Raw genomic sequence first — 26,481 nt, 5'->3', positions numbered from 1 at the left:
TTATCTTTGACTGATGGATGGAAGCTCAATTAAGGGCAAAACAGGTTGAGTAGGATACAGATCAAGTGGTACACTTGATGATATTCCAAGCTTCATATTATAAAAACTTTTCTCTGGTTCATCCCTATGGTTTCCCAGGGAGGCAGGATGTCAGTACATCCTAGCCCCTTTGGCCTTGTTGTTCGTTCTAGGGTAAGTAAGTTACAAAATGGCCAATCCAAGACGATGATCGATGGTTAGAGGGGTGGATATCCACCTCGAGTTCCGTGGGGAAAGAAAAGGAAGCTGACACTTAAGAGAAACAACAAAGCCAAAGATGGGGAGTGAGCCTAAGCCAATTGAGTCCACGGTCCTAGTTATTCCTCAAGTACTTTTCTAAGCTTGATACGGGATAATAAATTACTTTTTTCTTAAGTTAGACAGAAATGTGTTTCTGTCATTTGCAAAAGAAAAGCAACAGTATTGAATACTTCATTGATTTCTTGCTGATACTGTGATAAATTATTACAAACTGCAAAATCTGAAACACGAATTCACTATGTCACAGTTCCGCTGGTCGGAAGTCCAAGGCAGGTAGGTCTCAGTGGGCTAGAACCAGGGTACCCGTGGGGCTATGCTCCTCTCTGGAGGCTCTAGGACAGAATCCATTTCCCTGTCTTCTTCAGCTTCTCCATCTACATACTTTGGCTCCGTCCCCTTTCCTCCATCTTCAAAAGCCAAAAACATTACATCTCTCTGCCTTTCCTCCATGGCCCCACCTCCCTCTGACCTCTAATTCCTATTTTAATTTGCTTTCTTTCATTAATGACATTGAGCATCTTTTCATATGTTTATTGACCTTTTCTGTTTTCTCCTTTGTGACCGTAGCTCTTCAAGTCTTTACCCATTTTTCCTTTGGCTTACCATTTTCTTAGATTCTTTCATGAAAGTATTTTGTTTTTGGATATTTCGCTTTTCATATCTTTTAAATGTGTTACACTATCATCTCCTGGTTTGAGCCTATGTTTTTATAATTTTTACGATGTATTTTAAAGTACATTTTTTTAAGTAGGCTTCACACCTGGTGGAACCCAGTGAGGGGCTTGAACCCACGACCGTGAGATCAAGACCTCAATTTAGATCAAGAGTCAGATGCTTAACCGATTGAACCACCCCGGTGCCCCTAAAGTACATGTTTTAAGGTAGCTGATTTTGTCAGTTGTTTGTCTTAATTATTGCTTTTGTATATTGTTTAAGAAATCTATCCCTTCCTGAGAGTCATAAAATACTCTGCTATATTTTCTTGAAAAGCTTACAAAATTTGGTTTTCATATTTTGGTATTTAATCACTCAGTAATTAATTTTGTTTTCTTTTATATAAGGAAGTTGTCCCAGCACATTATCTTGGGTTGGCATTTCCCTATTGCCCTCTAATGCCAGTTCTATCCCATTTCCATTTTCATATATGACTATGCTTTCGAGCTCTATTCTGTACCATTAATCTGTTTGTCTATCCCTGTGTAAACACCACACCGAATTACTAAAACTTTATCATAAGCTACAATATGTGGTACAGCGGTGCTCTGCCACTTGATCTTTTTCTGCAGGAGGGTGCTGGGTATTTTTGGCCCTTTGCTTATTCATATAAATCTTTCAATGTACTCGTCAAGTTCCAAGGAAACATTGCTGGAATTTGGATTAGAATCACATTACATCTACAGGACAAGTGAGGGAAAACTGATGACTTTTCAACCCAAGGTCTTTCTATTCATGGTATGAAATCTCTCCATTTCTTTTGGTCATCTCTAATGACTTTCTATAGCATTTTTTAAAATATTGATTTATTTTTGAGAGAGAGAGAAAGAGAGAGAGAGAGAGAGAAGAGCGAGCATGAGCATGGGAGGGACAGAGAGAGAGGGAAGCAGGCTCCAGGCTCTAAGCTGTCAGCACAGAACCCAACACGGGGCTCTAGCTCACCGACGGCAATATCATGACCCGAGCCAAAGTCAGATGCTCAACTGACTGAGCCACCCAGGCGCCCCTCTCTAGCATTTCTTAATTTTCATTGTAACAGCCTTACTTATCTCGAATTAATTATTATTACTGAGAACACTATATTTTTTAGTGCAAAATTAACTACATTTCTAATTATTGCTTTTTAGATGCATAAAAATGCAAGTGAGACTTGTCTAATAATGAGTCACCAATTATATGCTGTGTCCAGAATACTATGCCAGGCATGGTTCCGACCTCTTTACATGCCCAGTAAGTTCTCTCAACAACTCTATGGAGTGGATCCTGTTCTCATCATCACTTTTCATGTTAGTTCCTGGGTGTTATGCTTGGGACACAGAGGGGCCCTCCAAGGACCTTTGCAGTTTTGAGACCCCATCTGGACCGGGTTTCAGCCATATGGAACATCAGCTGTATAGAACATTTCCACTTTACTAGAGAGAACTCCCAAGCTAACCCCTGCCCAGAGATTTGAGGCCACTGACCTTGACATCCTGCTTCTGTCCCCAGAGGGGACAGAAGAAGGATATCAACCTGACCCCTACTCCGCTTTATTTGGAAAGCAAGGAGGTCTGGGTAAAAGTTGGCGAGTGTCTCTAAGTCACCTCCTGGCCCAGTCATAGGGACTGTCAGTGTAGAGACCTTAGAGGACTGCCCGACAGGCCTCCCCTGGCCTGGTACCTGGCCATTTGTTCATTGGTTTGGTTTCATGGGCACCTACATGTGTCAAAACTTATCAACCTGTACATTGTAAATATTTAAAGTTTATTCTGTGTAAATTGTACCTCAATAAAGGTTGCAGATTCTTTTAAATTAGAGGTGGAAATTAGATTAAAACTAAAAGATGCAGGCCTTCTAGTCCCGTGGATTAACTTTCGACCGAGTCTTCTTTGGAAAGTATGGCCCCTAAAATGAATGTGACCTAACAGAGAACGTATTCTAGCTTGATAAATCATCAAGTAAGAACTATAATATGGATGGTTCATATTACAGTAACTGTGAACTGTGAATCCAAAACAGAAGTCAGGAATAACCAATCATTAAAAAAAAAGGAAGCGAAAATGGCCATCCACAGCTAGTGGTAGTGTAAATGGTAATGAACGGAGGGTTATAAATCCTTACGGCATTCTGGAGACTAAGTTGGAAGAAGTCTCAAAATGTGCCCAACTTTTATCTTGACAGTACTTTTTAGGAACATTTCTTCTAAAATATGAAGGATGTGAGCAAATATTTAGTATGTTCACATAAGAGTACGGTATACAACATAAATCATTTCAGTTATCTAAATTGTCTAAAAGCAGATCCAATAGAAGAAAATTGAGTCTTAGAATAGGACCCATGAAATTGATGACATAATTATCTTGAGGAAAGTTTACACCAAGTAAGGGTAGGAACAGCTACCAAAGTAGATGATTAACTTGTGCTAAGACGTTTCTAAATTTGCATTTGCATACACAGAATAGGGAAGGATATATGTCACTCATCGTGATTTTACAGTGCTGATTTAACAGTGGTGATTATGGGTGACTCCAGTTTTCTTTGGGACTTTTCAACAGCTTCCAAATTGCTACCATAATACAAATTAATTTTTTGAGTCAAAAGAATACTGTAGGGAGGCCCGTTTGTAAGCTAGATGGGCTGGAGACACATGTGAGCAGATGTGATGAACTAGAGGGACTCTGCTCCTGGCAGGTGCTTCCTGCGAAGGTCCCTGTGGGGCAGGGAGAAGCGGGGACGGTGCTTCAGAACGGAGAGGACCACACGGCACAGTCAGAGCTCTGCCTCCGAGCTCAGGCCTGAAGGGTTATGGCAAGAAGATCTGAAGGTGTTGCCTTCGTGAGGGACTGTGTGAGACGTGAGATACACAGGGAGGTCCGTGCGACGTTGGGGGAGAGACACTTCATCTCGGCTGCTTATCTGAGACTGGCTGGCTGCAGGGTTTCCTCTGTGGTGTTGGTCCCTGGCTGTGTGTGCAGCGGGGCTGGACCCTGGCATCTCCACGTGGGCCCGGCAGCGAAGGTGGGCAGAGCTTCGAGGTCACTTCATGAAGGACAGGAAAGCGTACGGAGGGCTGGTTTGGGAACCCTTAACACCCACAAACAGCGAGAGCAGACTGAGAGGAGCGGGCCATCCTCCGATAAGCAGATGTGGGCAGAGTCACTGAGGAAGAGGAGCTCCCCGAACCCTCCAGAATAAGCATGGCCTTCTCAGCCCCAAATGTCACACACCTGACGCCTCAGTTTTCCCAGTGACTGGGGAATATTCGGTAAGAACCTTCACACACTTCCCGGGTGCACGCACTTTATTTTGGCATTCAAAGCACCGTACCAATTGGGTCACAAGGAATCTGTGTTAAAGCCAGGTGGGGAGAAGGGAAGAAGTGTGCACACGGGAACCGCCCCTCCTTACGGAGAAGAGAAGCGGCCACAGAACAAGATGCTGTTGGTGCCGTGGTGCATGATGAAGAAAAGGAAAGGGTGGTCTGCACAAAATCTTGGTTCGATTCTGCAGCACCGGGCATTCCTGACCACGGCCGTGGCCGCGGCCGCCTCTGTGCCCTCCTCATTGACCTCTACGAAGCACTTGTGCGCGACCTTGGACACAGGCACATTCTTCTTTGCTGACATTCCCGAAAAGTCTGCCTTGGCTTCCTCAAACGCATCGGTCATACCTAAACCTCGAAGAAAAGACTCCAAGTCGTAACTCTCCGCCAGCTTCAATCGGGGAAGGAAAACCTGAACTTTTTCCTCAGTCATCTTTTCTGGATTTGTCCAGGCTCTGAACTTCTCGTATGTAAGTGTTTCTTCCACCTGAAATAATGAGGAGTCAAATCTTCAAATGTAAACACAACAGCCTGGTGCCCATGTCCCCACTCAGTTCCCCTCCCCGATGCCATGAGTTCTGGCCCAAGACAATCGACAGACATCTTCCTCTTGTAAACACACCAAGATTTCCCCTCAAATGCTCATCTTTTTCCCTGTTCTATGGATATAAGAGGAAAACAGCTAAAACAAAAAAAGAAACACTTGAAACAGGGGAGGTGTGTGGGGTTTTTTTAACCATCCGTACTAAACTCACTTCAAATATTTTTTCGTTTAGAAAGCTCTCATGACCAATCGATTGTACTCGTGCGATGCACACTACTGTGAACGAGAGAGACGGTCGGACAAAAAAGAGACAGAGCTTGGGTCGGAACTCTGACGGGTCAAAGAGGGGGAAACCGGGGACGATCTGAACAGGAAGGGAGACGTGGCTTCTGGGGAAGGGGAGTGCAGAAACAGAGAATTCAACAAGACCGTTGCTTCTGGCATTCGTGTTTGTCTTCTTGCCTGCCCTGGCGTTCGTTTCCAAACCTCCAGCCTCACCACTCATTCTGTTTGTCCACGATGAAAAAAGAAACAGAGGAGAAGAGAACGAGACTGGCTGGCTGCAGGGTTTCCTCTGTGGTGTTGGTCCCTGGCTGTGTGTGCAGCGGGGCTGGGCCCTGGCATCTCCACGTGGGCCTGGCAGTGGAGGTGGGCAGAGCTTGTCCCCCTTCTCTTCACCACCTGGTGAAGGTGAGTGCCCCTCTCCAGTGATGGCTGTTTGGACATCAGCTCTGTTTCCCAGACTCTCCTAATTTTCTTCTTACGCGGCCACGACAGATCTCATCCGTGACGGACGCCACGGGAATCAGCAAGTGTTAGAAAGGAAGCCTTTCCCCAACCCCGGAGAGCTAGATAACACGCTCACGACTGGTCCCGCACCTCCTTACAAATTGACTTTCTCCCATCATGAACTGTGTTCCTTTGCTCTCATGGGAAGACGTCCCTCTCCTCCCGGCCAAGGGAAATTCTTCGCCTGTCCTTGAGACGCTTGCTACTCAAAGTGCAGTCCTTGACCAGCAGCACTGGGGACATCAGGAATCTTGTTAGAAATGCAAGATCTCAGGCCATACCCCCCCGAGTCAAAATCTGCATTTTAGCAAGATCCCCAGGAGATTCCTATGCACATTAATGTTTGAGAAACACTGCCCAGATCAATCCTCCTCCTTTTCTAGTCCTTTTGTTCAGTAATTATTGGGACCTCTGGGGCACCTGGGTGGCTCAGTCAGTTGAGCATCCGACTCGTGGTTTCGGCTCAGGTCGTGATCCCAGGGCTGTGGTATCGAGCTCCACTCTGGGCTCTGCGCTAAGCCCAGAGTCTGCTCGAGATTCTCTCTCTCTCCCTCTGCCCCTCTCCCCTGCTTGCACTCTCTCTCCCTCTAATAAAAAACATTAATTTAAAAAATTAAAAAAACATTATTGAGACCTCAACCAGCCCCTCCCTTCAGAATACAGAACAGGGCTCTTCTGGAACTCTCTCTTCATCAGAATGTGTCCTCACCAACCATTCCATTCCTAGGTAGATACTCAACAGAAATGCCAACACATGTCAACCCAAGACCTGAGATGATGTTCGGCCACTCCTCATAACCCTACACTGGAAATTCCTCAAATGCTATCTGGTCGACGGACATAAAGACATGAGCACCGGCTGCCTGCATGGACCCTCAGGCCCACTGGCAAGGGCTTCCTTACCACGGCGAGATCGGTGTTGTCATCTGGCAGCAGAACGACCAGGCACATCTCCTTCCCCGCGTAGGGCAGCTCCAGGACCTGCATGGGCACCTCGTCCACATAGCCCATTCTAAATTTAGCTTGCTTAAACATCATCTGCACGGTCTTTTTCTCCTAATGAAAATAGGAAATTTAAATCAGACTACTGAAAAAAAGGAGCACAGCTTACCAAAATAAGGGAAATCTAATTTGCAGAACCCCTAGGTACGTATAACAGGATTATGATTTCTGTGCATTATGCTGATAGATGGAAGATCTTCTTTATTACATATTAGTATTGAATACAACACGCTATTGTCCCAGCAGGTCAAATATTACCAGGCGAGAGAGGATAAAATTGGCAAATAGAGAGAGAGAAACATAAAACCCTACGTTATTTTTGGAAGAAGCCGTGTTTTTCTCTTCTGGGAAGATGCATTAGAGGAGCACTCCCAGTGACCTTATAATTAAGAATTATTTATCCAAGTTAAGGGGAGGATTAACTAATATTCAGGTTTGGGGGTTGAAGGATGTGGTTGGAAAAGATGTAGAGGCCACAGAGAGTTATATTTTTATTCTGGAAAGTTGCTCACTTATATAATTGGCTTTATGGCTTTGGTTTTCTTGGAGAGGGACCTTGACAAGATTTTCAGTGTCCACCTCTTCTAAAGCTCGCATCAAATGTATTCCAGACTTTCAAATCTGTGTGCAATGTGCTATCACCAAGTTGATGCACGTCAAATTTTCAGCTAATTGCTCCTGACAGCCAGACATTATCAGGCTCAAAAGGGAATACGGCCAAAAAAATTTTTTAAGTTAGGCTTTCAGTCTGAAGATCTGATATGCAGCATGATGGCTGCAGTTAATAATACTGTAGGGAATGCTGGAAATTTGCTAAGAGAGTAGATTTCAGGTGCTCTCATCACAAAAATAATACGGTAACCATGTGAGGAAAGTGTATGTTACTTAGCTTGACTGTGGCACTTTTTTCACTATAATGCATGTATCAAAATCATCTCACACACCGTAAACATATACAATTTTTCTTTTTAAGAAGGTCCAAAAAATAATAAAGACAAAATCAGCCTGAACATCTGCTAACATTTTTTTTTTCTTGTGTTCAGAATTGTATGGCTCTGATTATAAGGCAACACACAGGCATAGTTCTCACTGATATTGCAAGAAGGTGTCTATGTAAATAGAGACGGTGACGGTCCAATACAAACATAACTCCAAGGGTCAGAAGAAATTTTCTTTCAATCCAAATTAATATGACCCAAGACAGAAGAATCAGTCTGACAAAGGAGGCAAACACAAAACTGTCAATATAAAAATGATTTCAGCTTTTCTCTTTCCCTGTCCAATAAAAGATACAAGGGGGCATGAAATTCATTCAGAAATATAGTATGAAATACATTATTTTTTTCCATTCAATCACAATCTTTCCCAGCGTATTATTTTAAGTCGTAGTACACCTGAAAATATATTTCCCTACCTGGTTGGTTTTAAAGGGCATTCCCCTTGTGTGCTTTCTGTCAAATTGCTCATTCCACTTTCCTTTGAAATAGATGGCATTCACGAGAACCAGCTTCGTCAGTGGGTCAACTGTCCCAGGACCCAGTATCTCTGAAATCTTACCTGCAAAGAATACAAGAGAACTTGATTGCTATTTCGGGGAGAGGGGAGGGGAATAAACATTGTTTCCCACAATCCTCTTGACATACGAAGCCTGGCTTGGTTGACAGTCAGGCTGGAATCCTGTCTTCCTGGCCACCTGAGGAACAGGGCGATGCACTGCAGTGCTGTGCACATACACAGGGTATTGCTCGTCCTTAAACAACAATCTTGAAACAGGCAGGTCGACTATCGTTTTACCCTCACATTATTAGATAGAGAAATTCAGGCCAGAGCATTTGCCTGACATTTGTGCCAAAGACCCATAGGTGGCAAGTGGCTGAGCTGAGAAAATAACCCAAGAGCCCTGAGTCTAACGGTAAGCTTCCCAGCCATGGCGCCATAATTTTTCAACCATGCCGCTACTAGCATGTAAAGCCAGATAATTCTTTGTGGTGGGGAGTGTCCTGTGCATTGTAGGATGTTAAGCCAGATAGCATTAATCCAACTGTAACAACCCAAGTATCTTCAGCCCTTGGCAGATGGTACCCAGGGGCTGATTCTGAGAATCACTGCTCTATGCCAACCTTCAAATCTCATTTAGGTGGGGAGAAGCTTCCAAAGGATGAAGGAATACAGACCCCTGAAAATGGGTGAAAGCAGTCTTCCTGAAGGCATGCATGGGGTAAAGGAATTAAGGGGTGCAATACAGGGGCCCAAACTGAGTTATCCAATGAGACCGGGGACAAAGTGAACCCCAATGCCCCCTCTGGCTCTGGTATTTGGGGGAAACATATTGATGGTCAATGTGACGAAGAGGAAGTGAGTGGTGTAGGGAGAGTAGTGTATGGAGAACCTTCCAGCTTCCCCTCGTGACCCATTACTGCTGGATCAACTGGAGAGCAAGAGACCACTGCACATACAACGTAGGAAAATGTGAAACGCTCTGCCCTTCCGACGGTCATTATTTCATTGGCTTTCAGTGTAATCATGGCTGCCGCCTCACATGCACTGGACACACACCAGAAAGACTGAGCTCTGTACTCAGAGCTCTGTGGGCTCCGTGGGGACTGCACCTCCAGAGTCTGCAGTAAAGTGAGAAAAGGTCGCGCTCTGAAAGCAAACTCAGCCACAGCCACATCAGCCAGGGAGGGGAGGAATGCAGAAAAACGAGCTATGCTCACTACCACAGGGAGATCACGTGAAACGTTGCCCTATCTCAGCTGCCACCTACACTGAATGTCACTCTACCCTCAGGGCAAGGCAAGGGTCTCCCCCTCCCCAGAAGGAAGATTAACGGGGCCCCAAGGAGGAAGCAATTTTCGGAAATTTTCCAGCACAGTCCAGCGGGGAGAAGGTCTGAGATCCTTACACTAGGTTCACGTATTTTTTAGCAACCACCACTTCGTGATCTCATAAACCCAAGAAAACTATCAGAATTGCATTGCTGGCCTGGAAATCTGGCAAACACACACAAGAAGGTCACTGGTTGCAGGGCCCCCAGGGGGAGGGAGAGGCGGGGCAACACGATGGAGGCCACAACCCCGCCAATCTCGCTCTCTTTCCTGCAAAATGCCAGGTGCACTGCGGTGAAAATCTCTCACCTTCGGTCTTTTCTGTCACCCAGTCGTTTATGTGTCTCCTGCATTCTTCGGTGTCCTCTGCGAAGGACAACTCCTCCAGTTGTGCCTGGTAGAACTTCGCGCAGGACTCCCTAAAGGCCTGCAAACACAGGACACCACGTTCACCCTGTTCAGCAAAGTGCCCACGAGTGTGAACGCATTTTTTCCTCTTAGCATATTTCCAGCATAAATTCCTGCACGGGCCGTCCTGCATCTTAAGACTCGTTCACGCAGCTGACAAAAATGTGTGGACCACCGGCTCCGTGCCTCACCCTGTGCCAGCTGACGGACATCAGGGGAAAGACAAGACATCGGACCTGAGGCGGCTCACAGTCACTTGGGAGAAACCACATCCACACACAGACGGTTACAAACGCTTCGAGAACATGGATGGCGGCAGGCATGCACAGAACAGCCATGAGAATCCCAGTCGGACACTCCAGCTCCACACTGACTTCCTGTTTGATCATCTGTCTGTCTGCCAGGCACTCTAACTTTCTTTTGCTCGTTTTCGTATCACCAGCACCAACCACAATGTCTGAAATTTGTGAATGACTGGGAGGCTCCATGGTGGAACCATATCATCCTGAAATCTTTGGGTCCTCCCGGACTGGAATGGTCTAGATGTCAGGTCTAGATCACCGTGGGGCTGTGGGGGTAGGGAGGTGGGGATTAGGGACAACAGTGCCAAGGGCTGAGCCTTGAAATGTAAGGTAAGGTCAGGAAGAGCCTGTACCCAGTACATGAAAACCCAAAGATAACTCACCTCACAAAAACTTGGTTTCAGATATAATGTGCCTGCAATTGGCTCCCATCCTCCGCCCATCTCCTGTTCTCAAATATTTTAGCTTCTACAGAAGAAAGAAAACGTAGAGAGAAAGAGAAGCCAAGCAACTGAGGAAAGGGGAAGGCGGCTCCCTGTGTCCCCAGTATTCCCCAACGACAATACGCAAAGATCAGGCCAACATTCAACAATGAACACCAACTAGGGGATTCCTGGGATCATCGGTGCTTGTCCTAGAAGACCCAGAATTCTCTCCAATGATACTCAAGTCCAGAGCAGGCAACTTCCATGGGGTAGCACCCAACAGCAGCCAGGGCAGGGAGGTATCTGAGTCTCACAGAAGAATCTGTAGAACTGCCAGCCAGTAAGATGGCCAGGTTTGCCTAGATCACTTCATTAATCTGAGGTAGCGTCAATCTGCATGGTGTGTGGAATAATTTTTTGGACCTCACTTACCGCATTATGGCAGGCTTTTACTGGACTAAGGAACTTGGGAATTATATGCTTCAGAAAATAGGCACCACACGGATTTAAAAACCTGTTTTATGAGCCAATTTTCATTTTAGAAAGACTACTCTGTCAGGAATGTGGAAGAACCCGGCAGGACTTGGAGAGTTCCATAGGGAAGAATTAAAATAATGGTGCAGAAGATACAGTGAGAGTCCGCACCCAGGCAGTGGTGGTGGCGATTCAGAAGAGGGGACAAATGTAAGAGGCCTTGAGAGACCAGGGGACAGCCTAACAACCAGGGGTGAGACTGGGGATAGGTGTGTAGGCACACAAGACAGTGTGGTCACTGACGAGAGGAGTCAATGGGGAGAAGCAGGTCTGGATGCAGGAGGACGGACATACTGAGTTTGACATCCGGAAGGAATCTATCAAAAATAACTTTAAAAAGGACATAGTTCAGAGGCAAACATAAAATTCAAAATTACAATTACAGAAGTACAATTCTGAGCACATTTACAAGACAAGAGAATTATACTTTATCTCTGTTCTTTCGTAGTTTCTATTTTATTTTCAATTTCTTTAACTTCGATGTGCAAGTACAACTTACTGGAAAGAAGTCACACGTCTTCTCTCCAAACAGTCTGTTGGCAGTTCTGAGCACGTACTGAGTGCCAGATTTGTTCACCTCCGTGAGAAGTGCCTGGAAACCTTGGTGAATATCTCCACTTCCGTTCAAACAAAGAGCCTGGTAAGAGAAAACAAGGGCACAAACTTGTAGCACTGCCGCCATCTTGGTCCCCCAAAGAGCAATCTCCACATAAATGCCTGCACTGAAAATCACAAAGGATCCTATCTTGAAAGGAGTTTGATTTAATCCTCACACAGTCCTTTTTCACCTGGTCACTACTGACTATTGGGGCCAGATACTTGGTTGCTGCTCTGTGTCAGGTATTTTGCAGCATTTCTGGCCTCTACCCACTAGATGTCAGTAGCACCTCTCATTTAGGACAACCAAGCTGCCCAGACAGTGGTGAACATCCCCTGGAAGGCAAAATCACCCCTAGGTGTGAACCACTGCCCTGGTAGACTTCTCCACTTAGAAACGTGGGTGTGATGGGGGCCTGGGGGGCTCAGCTGGTTAACCCTCCGACTTTGGCTCCGGTCATGATCTCAAGGTTCGTGAATTCGAGCCCCATGTTGGATTCTATGCTGACAGCCCAGAGCCTGGAGCCTGCTTCGGATTCTGTGTCTCCCTCTCTCTCTGCACCTCCCCTGCTCACGCTCTGTCTCTCTCTCTCAAAAATAAACAAACATTAAAGAAGATTTTTTTTAATAAAAAAAATAAATAAGAAAGGCAGGTATGATAACTCAGGAGGGAATCAGAACAGAACAAATAGATAGCTGGAATGAATCCAGCACAACCCAGGGAATACAAGAATGAGCAGAAATCAACAGAAAATACTTCATCAGCAACTTCACAGAAGTTCTCCAGACCAGACTGTGATTTCCAAGTCAAGTCGTTCCTCTGTCTCCCAAGGGCCTGGGTCCAAAGCCCCCCTCCTCCAGTGAGCACTTCCAGAGGGCGCCCGCGCACCCTGCTATTAATGGGAAAGCGGTGTGCATTGGCAATGTTCTGGGACACTCACAAGGTTGTCGAAGAAACTTAAGGTACAAAGAGGTTAAAGACTATTCCCCTCAAGTGTTTGCCACTACTTGGTTTGCAGCTCAGATCCCACAGAACCCAGTTCAGACCAATCAGATTCTATATTCCCTCTAAGTAATTCCGGAGGTAGACGTCCATGTTTGTGTTACTTTCATCTTGCACTTGTGCACGCACAATCATACACTTTTAGAAAGAACCCATGTAACAGAAAGTTGATTCACACGGCTACAATTCAATCTGATACAAAACATTAGAAAAAATTTAAAATATAACAAAGTTGAAATCCTCGGACTTCTTGGGGGACAGAATTATAGCTTATCCTACTTATCAAAGTTTGCTGTAACATATTGATGCCCCTATCCAGTGCAAATGACATAATGACTTGATTTCTCATGTAAACGCTAAGGGTAGACGGTGGGTCTTAAATAATTCCCATTTCTGCCCATGTCTGCTCTCTTTCCCTCACCACGGTGCCCCTCGCCACCGACCAGCCACACTGGCGGTCATCCGCTGCGGTGAGGTATGAAGAAAGCATCAGGAAGCAAAGAAGCAGCCCGCCGCTCTTCCTTTGCAACAGGCAGGCATACCTGGGACATCTGGGTGGCAGTGTTTCCTTTGGCCCCCATGAAGACCATGGCCAGGGCAGACGAGATGCTCAGAGGGGAGCAGAACACGTTTCGCGAGCTGTCCTCTTGACCCAGCATTTTTAATAAGTTGATGGCAAAACTGCCATTGGCTTCACAGAGATCATCCATCAGGAAAGGTCTGTACCAAAAAAAGCACAACACGGAGACACATCAGCCCAGCCCACTGTTAGGTCATCTAGTCACGAGCGCCCGTCAGAGGCCACTGGGTGTGGTCAGCAGAATATCCGCACCCCCACAGCCATCCACATGGAATCTCCCAGCCCTTCGTCATCTTCCATGGCATTAGGGACCTTGCAGATGTGATGGACTGAACCAAGGATCGTGAGATGGGGAGATTTCCTGCATTATCCAGGGGGGCTCGGTGTAACTACAGGGCCCTTACAAGAGGAAGGCAGGAGGTGAGAGGCAGAGAAGGAGATGTCACAAGAGAAGCAAAGGCCAGAAAGGACGCAAGGTCACGGAGCATGGAATGCAGGCAGCCTGTAGGAGCTGCAAGAGGCCAGGAAACAATTCTGCCCTAGAGCCTCCAGGAAAACATGAAGCTCTGTGGACCTATGTTGATGTAATTTCTTACGTCTGTCTGTCTGTCTGTTTAGAGCGTGAAAGCACAAGCCAGGAGGGGCACAGAGGGGAGAGAGACTCCTAAGCAAGCTCCACGCTGTCAGCAAAGAGCCCAACGCGGGCCCCATCTCACCAACCCGTGAGATCATGACCTGAGCCGAAGTCAGGACTCAGACACTTAACCGACTGAGTCACCCAGGCGCCCTTCTGTAGGCCTATTATGGACTTGTGACCTCTACAGCTGTAAAATAATAAATTTTACTGTGTTCAGGCAGTAAATTTAGAGTAAGGCGTTAAAGTATTAATAAGAAACTAATACCCTGGTTTATTCACAAAGCAGCCAATCGCAGGGCTGAAGGATGAATGCCACCCTCAGCAACAGGACCACTGCAGGGGTTCAGAGTCCCTTTGGGACCTGACGACTCCCTCCCTTCGTGTCACAAAGGCCAATGCGTCTCAGTGCCAGGTTCTCACGTTTTATGGGAATCTCTTAATCCCCACAACAATACCTGAGGTCACTACAGTTGACCAACCCTAGAGACAGGGAGCCTGGGCGACGACCATAAGCCTCTTCCAGATCCCACAGACGGTCATCAAGGAATCTGGGTTGGAACCTGCGATCTCAACCCAGAGCCTGAATTCATCATTACACAAACCCCTCACTGCTTGCAAGTTCTCTCTCAGTTTGGTCTCTCTATATAATCTATAAACAGTGTTCTGTTATAAATAAGTCTTGGTAGGAGCCTGGGGGGCTCCGTCAGTGAAGCCTTTGACTCTGGATTTCGGCTCAGGTCACGATCTCACAGTTTGTGAGTTCAAGCCCCGTGCAGGGCTTTGCGCTGACAGCATGGAGCACTACTGGGATTCTCTCCCTCTCTCGCTGCCTCTCCCTCTCTCTCTCTCTCCATCAGAATACATTTTAAAAAATAAAGATAAATAAATCTTTGTAAATAAATACATTTCTGTCACCATGTTGTGTGAAATCAACTGGACGGATTTCTTTTTATTTTTTTTTAACGTTTATTTATTTTTGAGAGACAGAGAGAGACAGAGTGTGAGCAGGGGAGGGGCAGAGAGAAAGACACAGAATCTGAAGAGGCTCCAGGCTCTGAGCTGTCAGCACAGAGCCCGATGCGGGGCTTGAACTCAAGGACCGTGAGATCATGACCTCACGTGTCGGACACAACCGACTGAGCCACCCAGGTGCTCCCCTTTTTTTTTTAATTTTTAAAAAAAAGTTTTTTACATTTATTTATTTTTTAGAGACAGAGAGACAGAGCATGAGCAGGGAGGGGCAGAGAGAGAGGGAGACACAGAATCCGAAGCAGGCTCCAGGTTCTGAGCTGTCAGCACAGAGCCGGATGTGGGGCTCAAACCCACAAACTGTGAGATCATGACCTGAGCCGAAGTCGGATGCTTAACCGACTGAGCCACCCAGGCGCCCCCCCTTTTTTTAAATTTTTTTTTAATGTTTATTTATTTTTGAGAGACAGAGAGAGACAGAGTGTGGTGGGGGAGGCGCAGAGAGAGAGAAAAAGACACAGATCAACTGGATGGATTTCACAACATTTTAAGGGTGGGTTTAGGATGATCTGACCTAAAACAGGAGCTACTGGGAAGACAGAAAATTCACTTTGAATCAGGAAGACTCCAAAAGACACACTATTTTCCATGGACCATATCTGGTTTGAAATTGGGGGGCGTGGCAAGCACCCAGCAACAGAGCCCATAAGCAGGGAAACAAAATATGAATCTAAATCTCAAGTCATTAGGTGAACACTCTGAGTCAGAGGCACCAAATCGGAGTCCAGCCTGACCAAGCCAGCCTTGACCTTCATCCCAGCTTACTCCTTCCTGCCTTCCTGACCTCTCTCCCTTTCCTTGGAGCATTTACTTTAAACAATGGGTCACTGTAAATTGTTTCCCTGCTGTTGAGATAAAAATACAGTAAAACCTTGGATTGCGAGGAACTTGTTCTGCGAGTGTTCTGCAAGATGAGCAAACATTTCCAGTACATTTCAACTTGATAAATGAGTGATGTCTTGCAATTCGAGTAGTACGTGATGCTGAATGTCACATGATCACACTGACCCAATGGTTCCTCTCTCTCTCTCTCTCTCTCTGCAGGATTGTGGGTGATCGTCTCCCATGCTCAGGCAATGGCATCTGGCAGAAATCAGTGATTTTTCAGAACGTTGGGAGGTGCCCACAACTGGCACTAGTATATTTTTTGTCACTTCAAAGCACCTATGGACAGTCCTTTGCTTTTCCATACAAGCTTTAGGAATGCTTTGCTTCATTCTAGGTCAGGCTGCCTGCAGATACAGACCCGTTCCTCTGCTGCCTTATTGCCAGTTACGTTAAATACAGTAAATGGCAAGAGTTTATTGAGAGTCGTCCTACGCAATAACCCTCCTTCCTCTTGCTTTCCTCACACCAGCCATGTAGGTTTTCAAAGGTAAGTGCAGGTTAATTTGTTCATTTTTCTTTCTATTTTCTATTCTCTTTATGGTTTTATATTATATTACAGCATTATAATAATTTTTATATGAATATTTTTGGGTTATGCAATGAATCATCTGAGTTTCCGTTATTTCTCCTGAGGAAATTCACTTTGATATACAAATGCTTTGGATTACATGCATGTTTCCAGAATGAATTATGCTCACAAACCAAGGTTTTATTGTATTTTTTAAAAGCCTCTTTCCTGTTTTAAACCCAAGACAGTCAGTCTTTCTCAATCCCTAGAAGGCATTCCTTTAAAAATGGAATTATCAAGGGGCTCCTGGGTGGCTCAGTCGGTTAAGTGTCCGACTTCAGTTCAGATCATAATCTCACAGTTCATGAGTTCGAGCCCCATGTCAGGCACTGTGCTGACTGCTCAGAACCTGGAGCCTGCTTTGGATTCTGTGTCTCCCTCTTTGTCTGCCCTTCCCCTGTTCATTCTCTCTTTCTCTCTCTCAAAAATAAATAAATATTTAAAAAATGGAATTAGCAGGGTGCCTGGGTAGCTCAGTTGGTTAGGCATCCAACTCTTTTTTTTTTTTCAACGTTTTTTATTTATTTTTGGGACAGAGAGAGACAGAGCATGAATGGGGGAGGGGCAGAGAGAGAGGGAGACACAGAATCGGAAACAGGCTCCAGGCTCCGAGCCATCAGCCCAGAGCCGGACGCCGGGCTCGAACTCACGGACCGCGAGATCGTGACCTGGCTGAAGTCGGACGCTTAACAGACTGTGCCACCCAGGCGCCCCAAAGCATCCAACTCTTGATTTCAGCTCAGGTCATGATCTCGTAATTTTGTGAGTTCCAACCCTGCATGAGGCTCTGTGCTGACAAGGCAGAGCCTGCTTGGGATTCTCTCTCTCTCTCTCTCTCTCTCTCTCTCTCTCTCTCTCAAAATAATTAAACAAACTAAAAAAAAAAAAGACATTTTTAAAACATCAACCAAGTGAATACAATAATAACACAGCTTGCACGGCAGTATGCTATACTTAACAGGTCATTAGAGGACAGAAGTGAAAGCTTCCTTCCTCTGGAAGCCTCTCCAGAACCTTCAGCTGCACAGCTTGAACCCCAGGGCTGCAGACTTGGGGAAACCGACGTGTCTGCAGCAGGCGAGTCCCACAACAGATCAGGGCCCAGCCTCCCTGCAGGTCACTCCCGGCCCCACATTCCCTCACCTCAAATTTGAGGACTTTTCAGAAAATAAACAGCTAGAAGCCAAAGGGATAGGCGACCTTCACAGCACTGGGCCGCCAAAGAAGGTGGCGCCGAAGAGACCCAAAGGAGGAGAGCCTTTGGTAAACAGGAATGTGGATGTGATCCTACCTGAGCATAAGTGTAGGCTGGTGAGTGTGAGTGCGGGGGTGTGTGTGTGTGTGTGTGTGTGTGTGTGTGCGCATGTGGTCCGGCCTGAACAGGCAAAGGAGTGAACTGGGATATCACAGCAATCCCAACTTTATGTTTTAACTGCACGTAATGGCAAATGCCTGCTTCCTCTTCCTTCACTTGCACGCCAGCAGGTGCTGGTCACTAGCAAGTATTCACCATCAGTGTCTGCCCCACGGCAATGACTCACTGGGTGCACACTCACCGCAAGAGCACCTCCGGGGCGGGTCCCAGGTCACAGCGTGAAGAGGCAGGAGCTGGAACAGGAGAACCGAGTGACTCTTTCCCCCGCTGGCTCTCGGTGCCCCAACCTCAGGTGTCTATTAAGCCTTTGAGAGGGCTGGACTTCAACCAAAGTGGAACCTGCCCAATTAACATGAAAAGGACTGAATTTCAATGCAACATGCAACGACACCTCTGGGTACCAGTGCCACCGTGGAGTTCAGTGTCGTGTCATAAAAACACAACAATGTGGAAAGATTTCCAGGCTGTAACGTAAGTCGGCATTAAGCTAGTTTTTGATGACCAGGGTCAGGGCAATTAAAGGCTGTCCTCAAGGCTCACAGTAAGAGTAGCAGATTGGGCAGCAAGTACGAGGCGTCGCTCTCCCCCCCCCCCCCCCCCCCCGCCGCCGGGGGACCCAGAATGCCTGTGATCCCCTCGCTCCCTCCACCTCCCCACAGACACGTCCAAAAGTGGATTGAGGCAAACAGCATTTATGCAGAACTTTCCTTATGTGGTTTAGAGAGGAGAACGAGCAGTAGATGCCATAATTCCTGACCGGGACCTCCCACCCTAGGGACACACACACACACACACACACACACACACACACACACAGAAACGTGTGGTCTCAAGCCAGCTGTGTGCTCTGAAACCGGATATTTTACAAAGTGCTAAGGAAGCCCACGGAGAAGTGGAATGAATTCTCTCTAGAAGCTCAGGAGAAGGTGCGGCATAGCTGGCTCTAAGGGGCTGGGCAGGGGTCTCTGTGAGGCCGTGACACGGGAGGTGACTACTGAGGCCGCAGCCGGGGGTGGGGCTGGCTGGGGGAAAGACAGCAGCAGGTGCATGGTTCGTGCACGTGGGGCCCAGGGAGGGGGTCTTGGGTGACAGGCAGGGTGTGCTGAGACAAGAAGTTTGCACTGGAAAAGCCAGGTATGGTATTTAAACGAATGTCGTACAGGCGTGCCCTGGGTTTTAGGAAACTGCAGTGGCCTGCCACTGAGCCTGGGGAAGCTGCCCACCTACCCCGGCCGCAGACCAGCCGCTGCCAACCACGAGGAAACACGAGCCCCAGAGAGCGGAAGGTGGCATTGCCAGGCTGGGTGACTGATCATAAGAGGGACAGGGAGCAGGAAGGGTCAGGGCCTACGCCCAGGCTGGTTAGAAACAAGAGCACAGGCCCCACATGGAGTTGCTTATGCTCAGCCCCAGATCCGGAGACTTAACCTAATTACATTCTGGCTCTCCCAGAATCGGAATCTTAAACCAGTCAGTCGGGAGCTGCCTGACCAGCTCCAGCGAGGTCATCGACCTGACAGACCCCTGCCATCCCCTAGGGGAAAGGGGCTTTTGCAATATGTCTTCCCCGTGTAACTTCCTCGTTCCCAATCCCTTCTGCTTATAAATCTTTGCTTTTGCACAGCTCCTCAGAGCTCCTTTCCACCTGCTAGATTGGATGCTGCCCTATCCAAATTAATCTTGCTCAAATACACTTTTTTTTTAAGAAAATGCTTATTTACTTATTTTGAGAGAGAGAGAGAGAGAGAGAGAGACAGAGTGGGTGCAAGCACATACTGGAGCAGGGGAGGGGCAGAGAGAGAGGGAGAGAGAATCCCAAGCATGTTCCACAATGTCAGCGTAGAGCCGGACATGGGGCTTGAACACAGGACACGAGATCACGACTTGAACCGAAATCAAGAGTGGGACCTTCAACCGTCTGAGCCACCCTGGCACCCCTAAACGTAACTTTTTAATACATCTCAGTTTATCTTTTAACAAACTTGCAGCTAATTTATGCTTAGGGTGAACCATGAACCATCGGAAATTTGTATGAGGAGCCAGATGGAATGAAAAAGGTGATCCATCCCGAGTCGGATGTGTGGAACGCACCATACTGAAGACGGCCACACGTCCCAGAGCGAGAGATTGGAGCCATCAGCGCTCAGACTGCCCAAGATTCTAGGCGAATGGGAAGAAATTACTTAGAACATACAGAGAAGGCATAGGAGGAGAAACTCACCCAGTTTTTAAGAATTGCCAGCGTTTGCAGGTAGAGAAAGGAGTCAGACAGGACGACGACAGTCAGGGATGCCCTGGGAGACCTGGGAGGGTGTGACTGGGGGGGCCGGGGAAACAGGACAGGAAGGCAGCACAGGGGGAGGGAGGCAAGGAGTGGGAAGGCAGCTGGGGAGCACCTGGGAAGTGGGGAGTCCATTAAATTAAGTACTGTGGCTGCAGATGAGGTGGAAACAGGCAAGGAAGCATTTTCTCAAGTTGAGGAAAAGCAGCCAAAGAACAGATGAAAGAGGTGAAAGGGGGCGCCTGGGTGGTTCAGTTGGCTGAGCGTCAGACTTCAGCTCAGGTCATGATCTCACAGGTCCCTGGGTTCCAGGCCCGCAGTTGGGCTCTGTGCTGACAGCTGGGGCCCTGGAGCCTACTCGAACTGTGTCTCCCCCTGTCTCCTCTGCCTCTCTCTCTCTCTCTCTCTCTCAAAACTAAATAAACATTTAAAATAATTTTAATAGAAAAAGAAAGATGTGGAAGAAAGAAAGACAAAGAATATGGAAGAAAAACAGATAACAAGAAAGACAAAGGCTACGGCAGAAAACCAGAAAACAAGAAGGAAGGAGGGAAGCCCGGCAGGAGCGAGGAGGCAGAGAGGAGGCGGGAGGGACCGCGGAGCCCGCAGGCATTCCCCCGGGAGGTGGCGCTGACCCAGCACCTCCCCGGAGCTGGCCCCAGGCTCCATGAAACTCCAGGCCCGTCTGCCCCGGGCGCCCGGGTGTCCCTGCTGCACCCCTGCGGCGGTTCCCACGCACCCTCGCAGGGGCTCCCGCCCCGCCTTCTCCCGCAACAGCACCCCAGGCTTGGGGCACCGGCCTCCCGCTCCTGCTGGCAAATCGCGGCGCGGTGGCGTCAGCCGGACGGGAGTCACTCCCACCCCGGGGACCCCCCCCTACCCCGGGCGCGTCTGCGCGCCGCGCTCCCGCGCTGGTGCCACGGCCCGCCTCGCCGACGCTCACCTTAGCACCCCACGCGGCGACCCCGCGGCCGTCCGGTGCGATCGGGCCGCGCCGGCAGCCCCCCCCCCCCGTCCTCTCCTCCCCCTTCTCCTGCCCGCCCGCCTCCCTCCCTCCCCGCCCGGGTCCCGCGCCACCGCGCTCCAGTCGGGGGACCCCCGCCGGGGTTGGGGGGGGGACCGCGGCCCCGCGCGCCTCCCAGCCCCGGTACCTGGGCCGTTCCTGCTCCTGCTGCGGCTGCTCCTCTGGCCGGCTGCGCGCTTCCCGGCCGCTGAGATCTCGGGCGAGGCTTCCGGCGGGTGACTCAGAGCCGACCCGGATTGCAGGGCTCCGCGTGTTGTCCGCGGGAGGAGCCCCAGCCTCCCCCGCGGTCCTCGTGCCCGGGCCGGAGCGCACTTGGCCTCGCGGGGGAGGCTGGCGCCGGGGCTGGTGAAGGTGTTTGCAGAACGCGTTCTCGATTGAGGCTCAGTTAGTTCTCCTGGGTTGGTTGGCGCAGTATTCGTGGTGGGTGGGTGGGTGGGTGGGTGTGTGTGTGTGTTCGCGCGCGCTCAAGAGCAGTTTCAAATTTGGGACGTCGCCTTGGAAATTGACTAAAAGCAAGACCAGAGGTTAAAGGTTCTTAAAGCCAGTGGTTTCCAAACCTTTTCGGTAGGACATCCATCAAGAGAGTTTTTGAGCGTGCGTCTCTGGTATCCATATGAAGTTATATGTGCTAATGTGCTAAATAGTAACATATTATAAACGCTATACAACATAAAAATTTCCAAAACTAAAAAAAAAAAAAAAAAAAAAAAAAATTTAGAATCTGAAGCAGGCTCCAGGCTCTGAGCTGTCAGCACAGAGTCCCAGGAATTGAGATCATGACCTGAGCTGAAATCCAGTGCTTAACCTACTAAGCCACCCAGGCACCCCAAGTTCAGTTTATTTCTAAATTGGGGTTGATAGCTGTCACAAGGAAATGCTTCTCAGGAAATGGGTTGATTAAAATAGATAAAGGCATCATTGTTTGTATTAACTAAACCTTGACACTTGGTTTTCATTCACATACTAACTGTGCAGATTCCTGGTTGAAGTCTAAATGTTAAAAATCTGTTTATCCTCTTGAAAAGCGTTTGCTTTTGCAAACCAAAATTTTGCAACATTATACTTTCAATATGTGAACAGGTAGAAGCCCATCAAATCTTTTCTTTTGGGAAGATTTTTACGAAGTTTACAAATTATATTTGCAAGTTTTTTTTAAGTGCCCATATTTGACAGTTTTAACATTATTTTAGTAATAAAATCAGATATCAATGGAAAAACATCCCAATAGATGTTCTCAAAATGATCACTCAAAAGCAGTTGATTTCACATTCATAGATAAAACATGCCTTTACCTAAAGGCAGCTGTCAATCAGCAGTGTTTTTTTTTTAAAAATACTTCCTAGATGTTTTACTAGTAACAGCCACTTATCACAGAAAAAGTCATCACATTTGGAACACTAGACTTTTTTTAAAAAAATGCAAATAATTAATTAACCTCACACCAATGCCCTGTGTTGTGGAGAGCCCTTAAGTTTAAATGAGAAGAGGTGAATCGAAAGGCCCAATTGGTCAGAAAGTCTGTAAATGCAGAGAAAAATCCAGGTAGGTAACTAGGTGAGCTCCGTGGGGAGCAGTACCTGTCTGCTCTGATATCTTTTATAAATATTTACAAAATTGAGATTTTAGTGTGGTAGGGTCCCCTCCCTAAGGAAAGAAATCTCAAGGCCGCTTGAAAACACCCCTCACGACCTTGTAACATGAGACCACTTAATCAGACCGCCCCCCCCCTCCCGTGGGGGACTCCGGTGGGGGACTCCCGTGGGGGACTCAGTTCTTTGGGTATGAAACCAACTGAGCCTGGGTGCCCGCAGGAAGATGCCAGCAGGAATATGCCCACAGGAATAAAGTTGCTTCCTGGAAAGAAAAGCCTCGGGGTCACGACTCTCCGACCCTCACCCTCCTTGCAGAATCCTGCTACATTGTCAGTGAGGATTGTAACACATTCACAATGAGTCATCACAAAAGGTCAATACATGTGACAAAAAGTATTTGATTTCCACGTCAAAAGGATGCCATAAAACTAAAAGGTGAATAAGAGAATAAGAAAATATTTTAAAAACTCTTTAAATGTCACTTAAATAGCTCAAGAGAAAAGCTGATTTAAAAAAAAAGACAACACACCCTAGTAGAAATCCTGTGCCAAGGACATTAACAAATTTGTGGCAAAGAAAAACAGTGGCTCTTGTACACCTGGAACTAATGTAACGGTTTGCCAACTACACTCAAATTAAATTAAAAAGGAAATAAAAAGAAAGCAATGGCTAATCATACAAAAAAGGGCTAACCTCGAAGAAAATAATAAATAATTTTTGAGTACATACTATGTGCTAGACCCTAAACTAGAGCTTTTCTCGCAAGACTTCATTTAATCTGGACAACTCTGGGAGGTCAGTGCGATGAACGTCTGAGCAAAGCATTGAGCCTTAACTCAGTGCTGGTCCCTGAAGTCACACGGCTCCAAGCAACAAAGGTTTCCACCTGGTTTCCAGGTCTGTGTGACTCTGGAATTCACTGTTTCAATCAACTGCTACATGATGGCCTTCCAAAAAGAAAAAAGTAGGGGAGAGCAGATGAAGGTTGCCTTTTTAAAACATAAAAATTTGCAAGTATAATAACCATATATTTCCAATGCTGGTAAGATAAGATGGGCGTGACTTTTTATTTTAAAAAAAAGTTTATTTATTATGAGAGGGAGAGAGAGAGAGAAGGAGCACGTGTGAGGGAGAGGCCAAGAGAGACGGAGAGAGAGAATCCCAAGCAGGCTCCCCATTGTCAGCACAGAGCCCGAAGCAGGGCTCGATCTCACGAACCGTGAGATCATGACCTGAGCCAAAATCAAGAGTCAGATGCGTAACCAACTGAGCCACCCAGGCATCCCATATGTGCATGACTTCTTACTCTCCATCAGCAATGCTGTCAATTGGATACCAGTTACTGATTTAGAATTTAGAATTGAATTTTTAAAAAAGAAAGAAAGAAAAGAAAAGAAGGATGGGTGAAATAAGAAAGAAGAAATTGCCATGAAAACATTTATACCTTCTGAATCAAAACTGGCATTTCAAGGAATTTCACTGAAAGTAAAACTCACAGATATGGAGTAGAATATTGTGCAGAATGATGACCACTTCATCTTTGACTTCTCACGCACAGAAAAAACCTCCAAATGCCCAACAGAGAACAGATTAGATTCCATCACATCCATGGTAGGATACTAACGTATCTTGTAGAAAAAAACAGTATTGCCATGGGAGGGATATTAAGTGTAAATTAGGAATACCGTTACATGTGAGCATAATTCTATAGACAGACTAGAAAGAAAGAAATTCTGTACATCACCTGTTTCTGGGCAATGGGGAAATTTTATGTTATTTATGTTTATCTTAAGGTTTCTTAATTTTTTGACGGATTAATGTGCATACACTTAGCTGAAAAAGCACAGTACTGGAGGAGATATTTGTAAAGACAATAAGTTCCTAGCCACCCCTCCCAACTGCCCAGAAGCAGGCACTCTCAAGTCATTTGTTCTTTCTCCTGGTATCTGCCTCCATAATTCCAAATAATATGGATATATGACCATTTTTATCTAACAATTTTAGATATCTGTTGCCTTCCTAATTTAGGGGGTGAGGATTCAGTCCTCTTACACCACTCACACTATCTCACTTTCCCTGTTTACTTTATCACAACTAAATAGTATTCATCGCTAAGTTAAACAGTGTCCTATGAATGCATTCCTTTTTCGTATAACACCATTTTTCCTTATTTTCATATTGCCTTCTTCCCCATTTCTTTAGTTTTCTAGGTTTTCTAGTTTTCTAGTTTTCTATGGCAAATGTGCCCCTCCTAAATGTTCTACAGATCAGTCAAACCTTGTGGATGTTTTCTCACGTGCTCACTCCCATTTGAGAAACTCATGAACTCCAGTTTTCCTCTCCTAGTCTGCTGCCCTGCTGGTGAGGAAGTCGTTCCTTAAAGTTTGTGGGATTTTCATTGGCAAGGTGTAATTTCAGAAGCAGGGAACAACTTTCCCTACCTTTATACCTAAGTTTACAGGCAACATATTTTTTGTCGATCAAGTAAAAAAAATTTTTTTTCTCAAACATTAAGGCACACTACCTACACAGGAAATAAATCTTTTTTTCTTAATGTTTAAGGATTGATTACATAATCTGTCAGATTTTTTTAAAACACCTTTAAAAATAAACTTACAAAGTTTCACAAACACACTTTTTAAGAATATTTATTTATTTTGAGAAAGAGACAGAGAGCAGGGAGGGGCAGAGAGAGAGGGAAAGAGAGAATCCCAAGCAGCCTCCATACTCAGCATGGAGCCCCATGAGGAGTCAGTCATATGACTTTGAGATCAGGACCTGAGCCAATATCAAGAGTTGGACACTTAACCTACTGAGCCACCCAGGCACCCCACAAACACACTTTTACAAACATTTGAACTTCTGTAAATCTAATCAATCAGGACTTACAAATCTAGTGAACTAGACTTTTCCAAGATTCAAACATGTTTAAAAAACACACAAAATGGGGGCACCTGCGTGGCTCAGTCGGTTACGCGACCGACTCTGGCTCAGGTCATGATCTCATGGTTTGTGAGTTCAAGCCCTGCGTCAGGCTCACTGCTGTTAACACAGAGCCTGCTTCGCATTCTCTGACCACCCCTCTCTCTACAGCCCCCCCCTCCAACTTTCACCTGCTCTATCTCTCTCTCAAAAATAAACATTTAAAAAATTAAGTAAATTTTTAAAAATACACAACATAGTACAGTGATTGCAAAACTTATCCTACTAATCTCATGGTCACTCATCTGAAGTTTCTAGTATCATCCTTTTTTCCTTGTTGTTTGTTTGAAAAACATTGTGTTCAATATTCTCTGATTGTCAGTCTCTGGGAGTGTTATGATGGTCTCCCTTTATGATGTTTAAGGACTTTTGATTTACTAGAACACAGACACAAAGGCTTTGTTTTGCTGCTACTTAGTGTGAGATGGATAGAGGCAAAATGTTTCATAGACATATGATAAAATGCCATATATATTACAAATTCCTGTCTTTGGAGCTATGGCTTTTTTTTTTTAATCCTATAATACTAAACCAGGATTTTATATCAGAAAACACATTTTCTTATACTAATGTACAGAGCTGTTCATGACAGCTCTAGTCTTTCATTTTATTAGATGAATATAAGAAAGAAACCTGGAGTATATAATCACTCTCTAAAACAAGAATAACAGCTAATAGGCTGCCCATAAGCAGTTGTGTGAACGGCTTTTGACGACATTGGAAAAACATGGCCAATTTTATGAAGATTTAGTGTGACTAAGAACATCTTATGGGGCAC

The 26,481-nt window shown here is 46.2% G+C and overlaps 1 protein-coding gene across 5 annotated transcripts in view; it reads right to left on the bottom strand.

Moving 5' to 3' along the window:
- LOC106985003 (serpin B8) overlaps positions 1-21,551 on the bottom strand; it is a 34,166-nt gene extending 12,615 nt beyond the window's left edge. The window contains exons 1-8 of one of the 5 annotated variants that reach the window (XM_027069138.2): positions 21,257-21,547; positions 18,006-18,163; positions 13,290-13,467; positions 11,647-11,784; positions 9,788-9,905; positions 8,065-8,207; positions 6,552-6,704; positions 458-4,802 (exon numbers count right to left, since the gene is read on the bottom strand). In XM_027069138.2, the coding sequence (XP_026924939.1) occupies positions 4,398-4,802; positions 6,552-6,704; positions 8,065-8,207; positions 9,788-9,905; positions 11,647-11,784; positions 13,290-13,457 (1,125 nt within the window). In that variant the 5' untranslated portion in view covers positions 13,458-13,467; positions 18,006-18,163; positions 21,257-21,547 and the 3' untranslated portion in view covers positions 458-4,397. Of the gene's footprint in view, positions 1-457; positions 4,803-6,551; positions 6,705-8,064; positions 8,208-9,787; positions 9,906-10,571; positions 10,657-11,646; positions 11,786-13,289; positions 13,468-18,005; positions 18,164-21,256 lie in introns of those variants that run through there. The other 4 variants (XM_027069139.2, XM_053205825.1, XM_027069140.2 and 1 more) reach the window with 4 other exon arrangements.
- Between the last annotated feature and the right edge of the window lie 4,930 nt (positions 21,552-26,481).

The sequence above is a fragment of the Acinonyx jubatus genome, chromosome D3, assembly GCF_027475565.1.
Source record: "Acinonyx jubatus isolate Ajub_Pintada_27869175 chromosome D3, VMU_Ajub_asm_v1.0, whole genome shotgun sequence".
NCBI classification, from domain to species: Eukaryota; Metazoa; Chordata; class Mammalia; order Carnivora; family Felidae; genus Acinonyx; species Acinonyx jubatus.
Note: the sequence above shows the minus strand (reverse complement) of the source record. Positions and strands in the feature narration are given on the sequence as shown.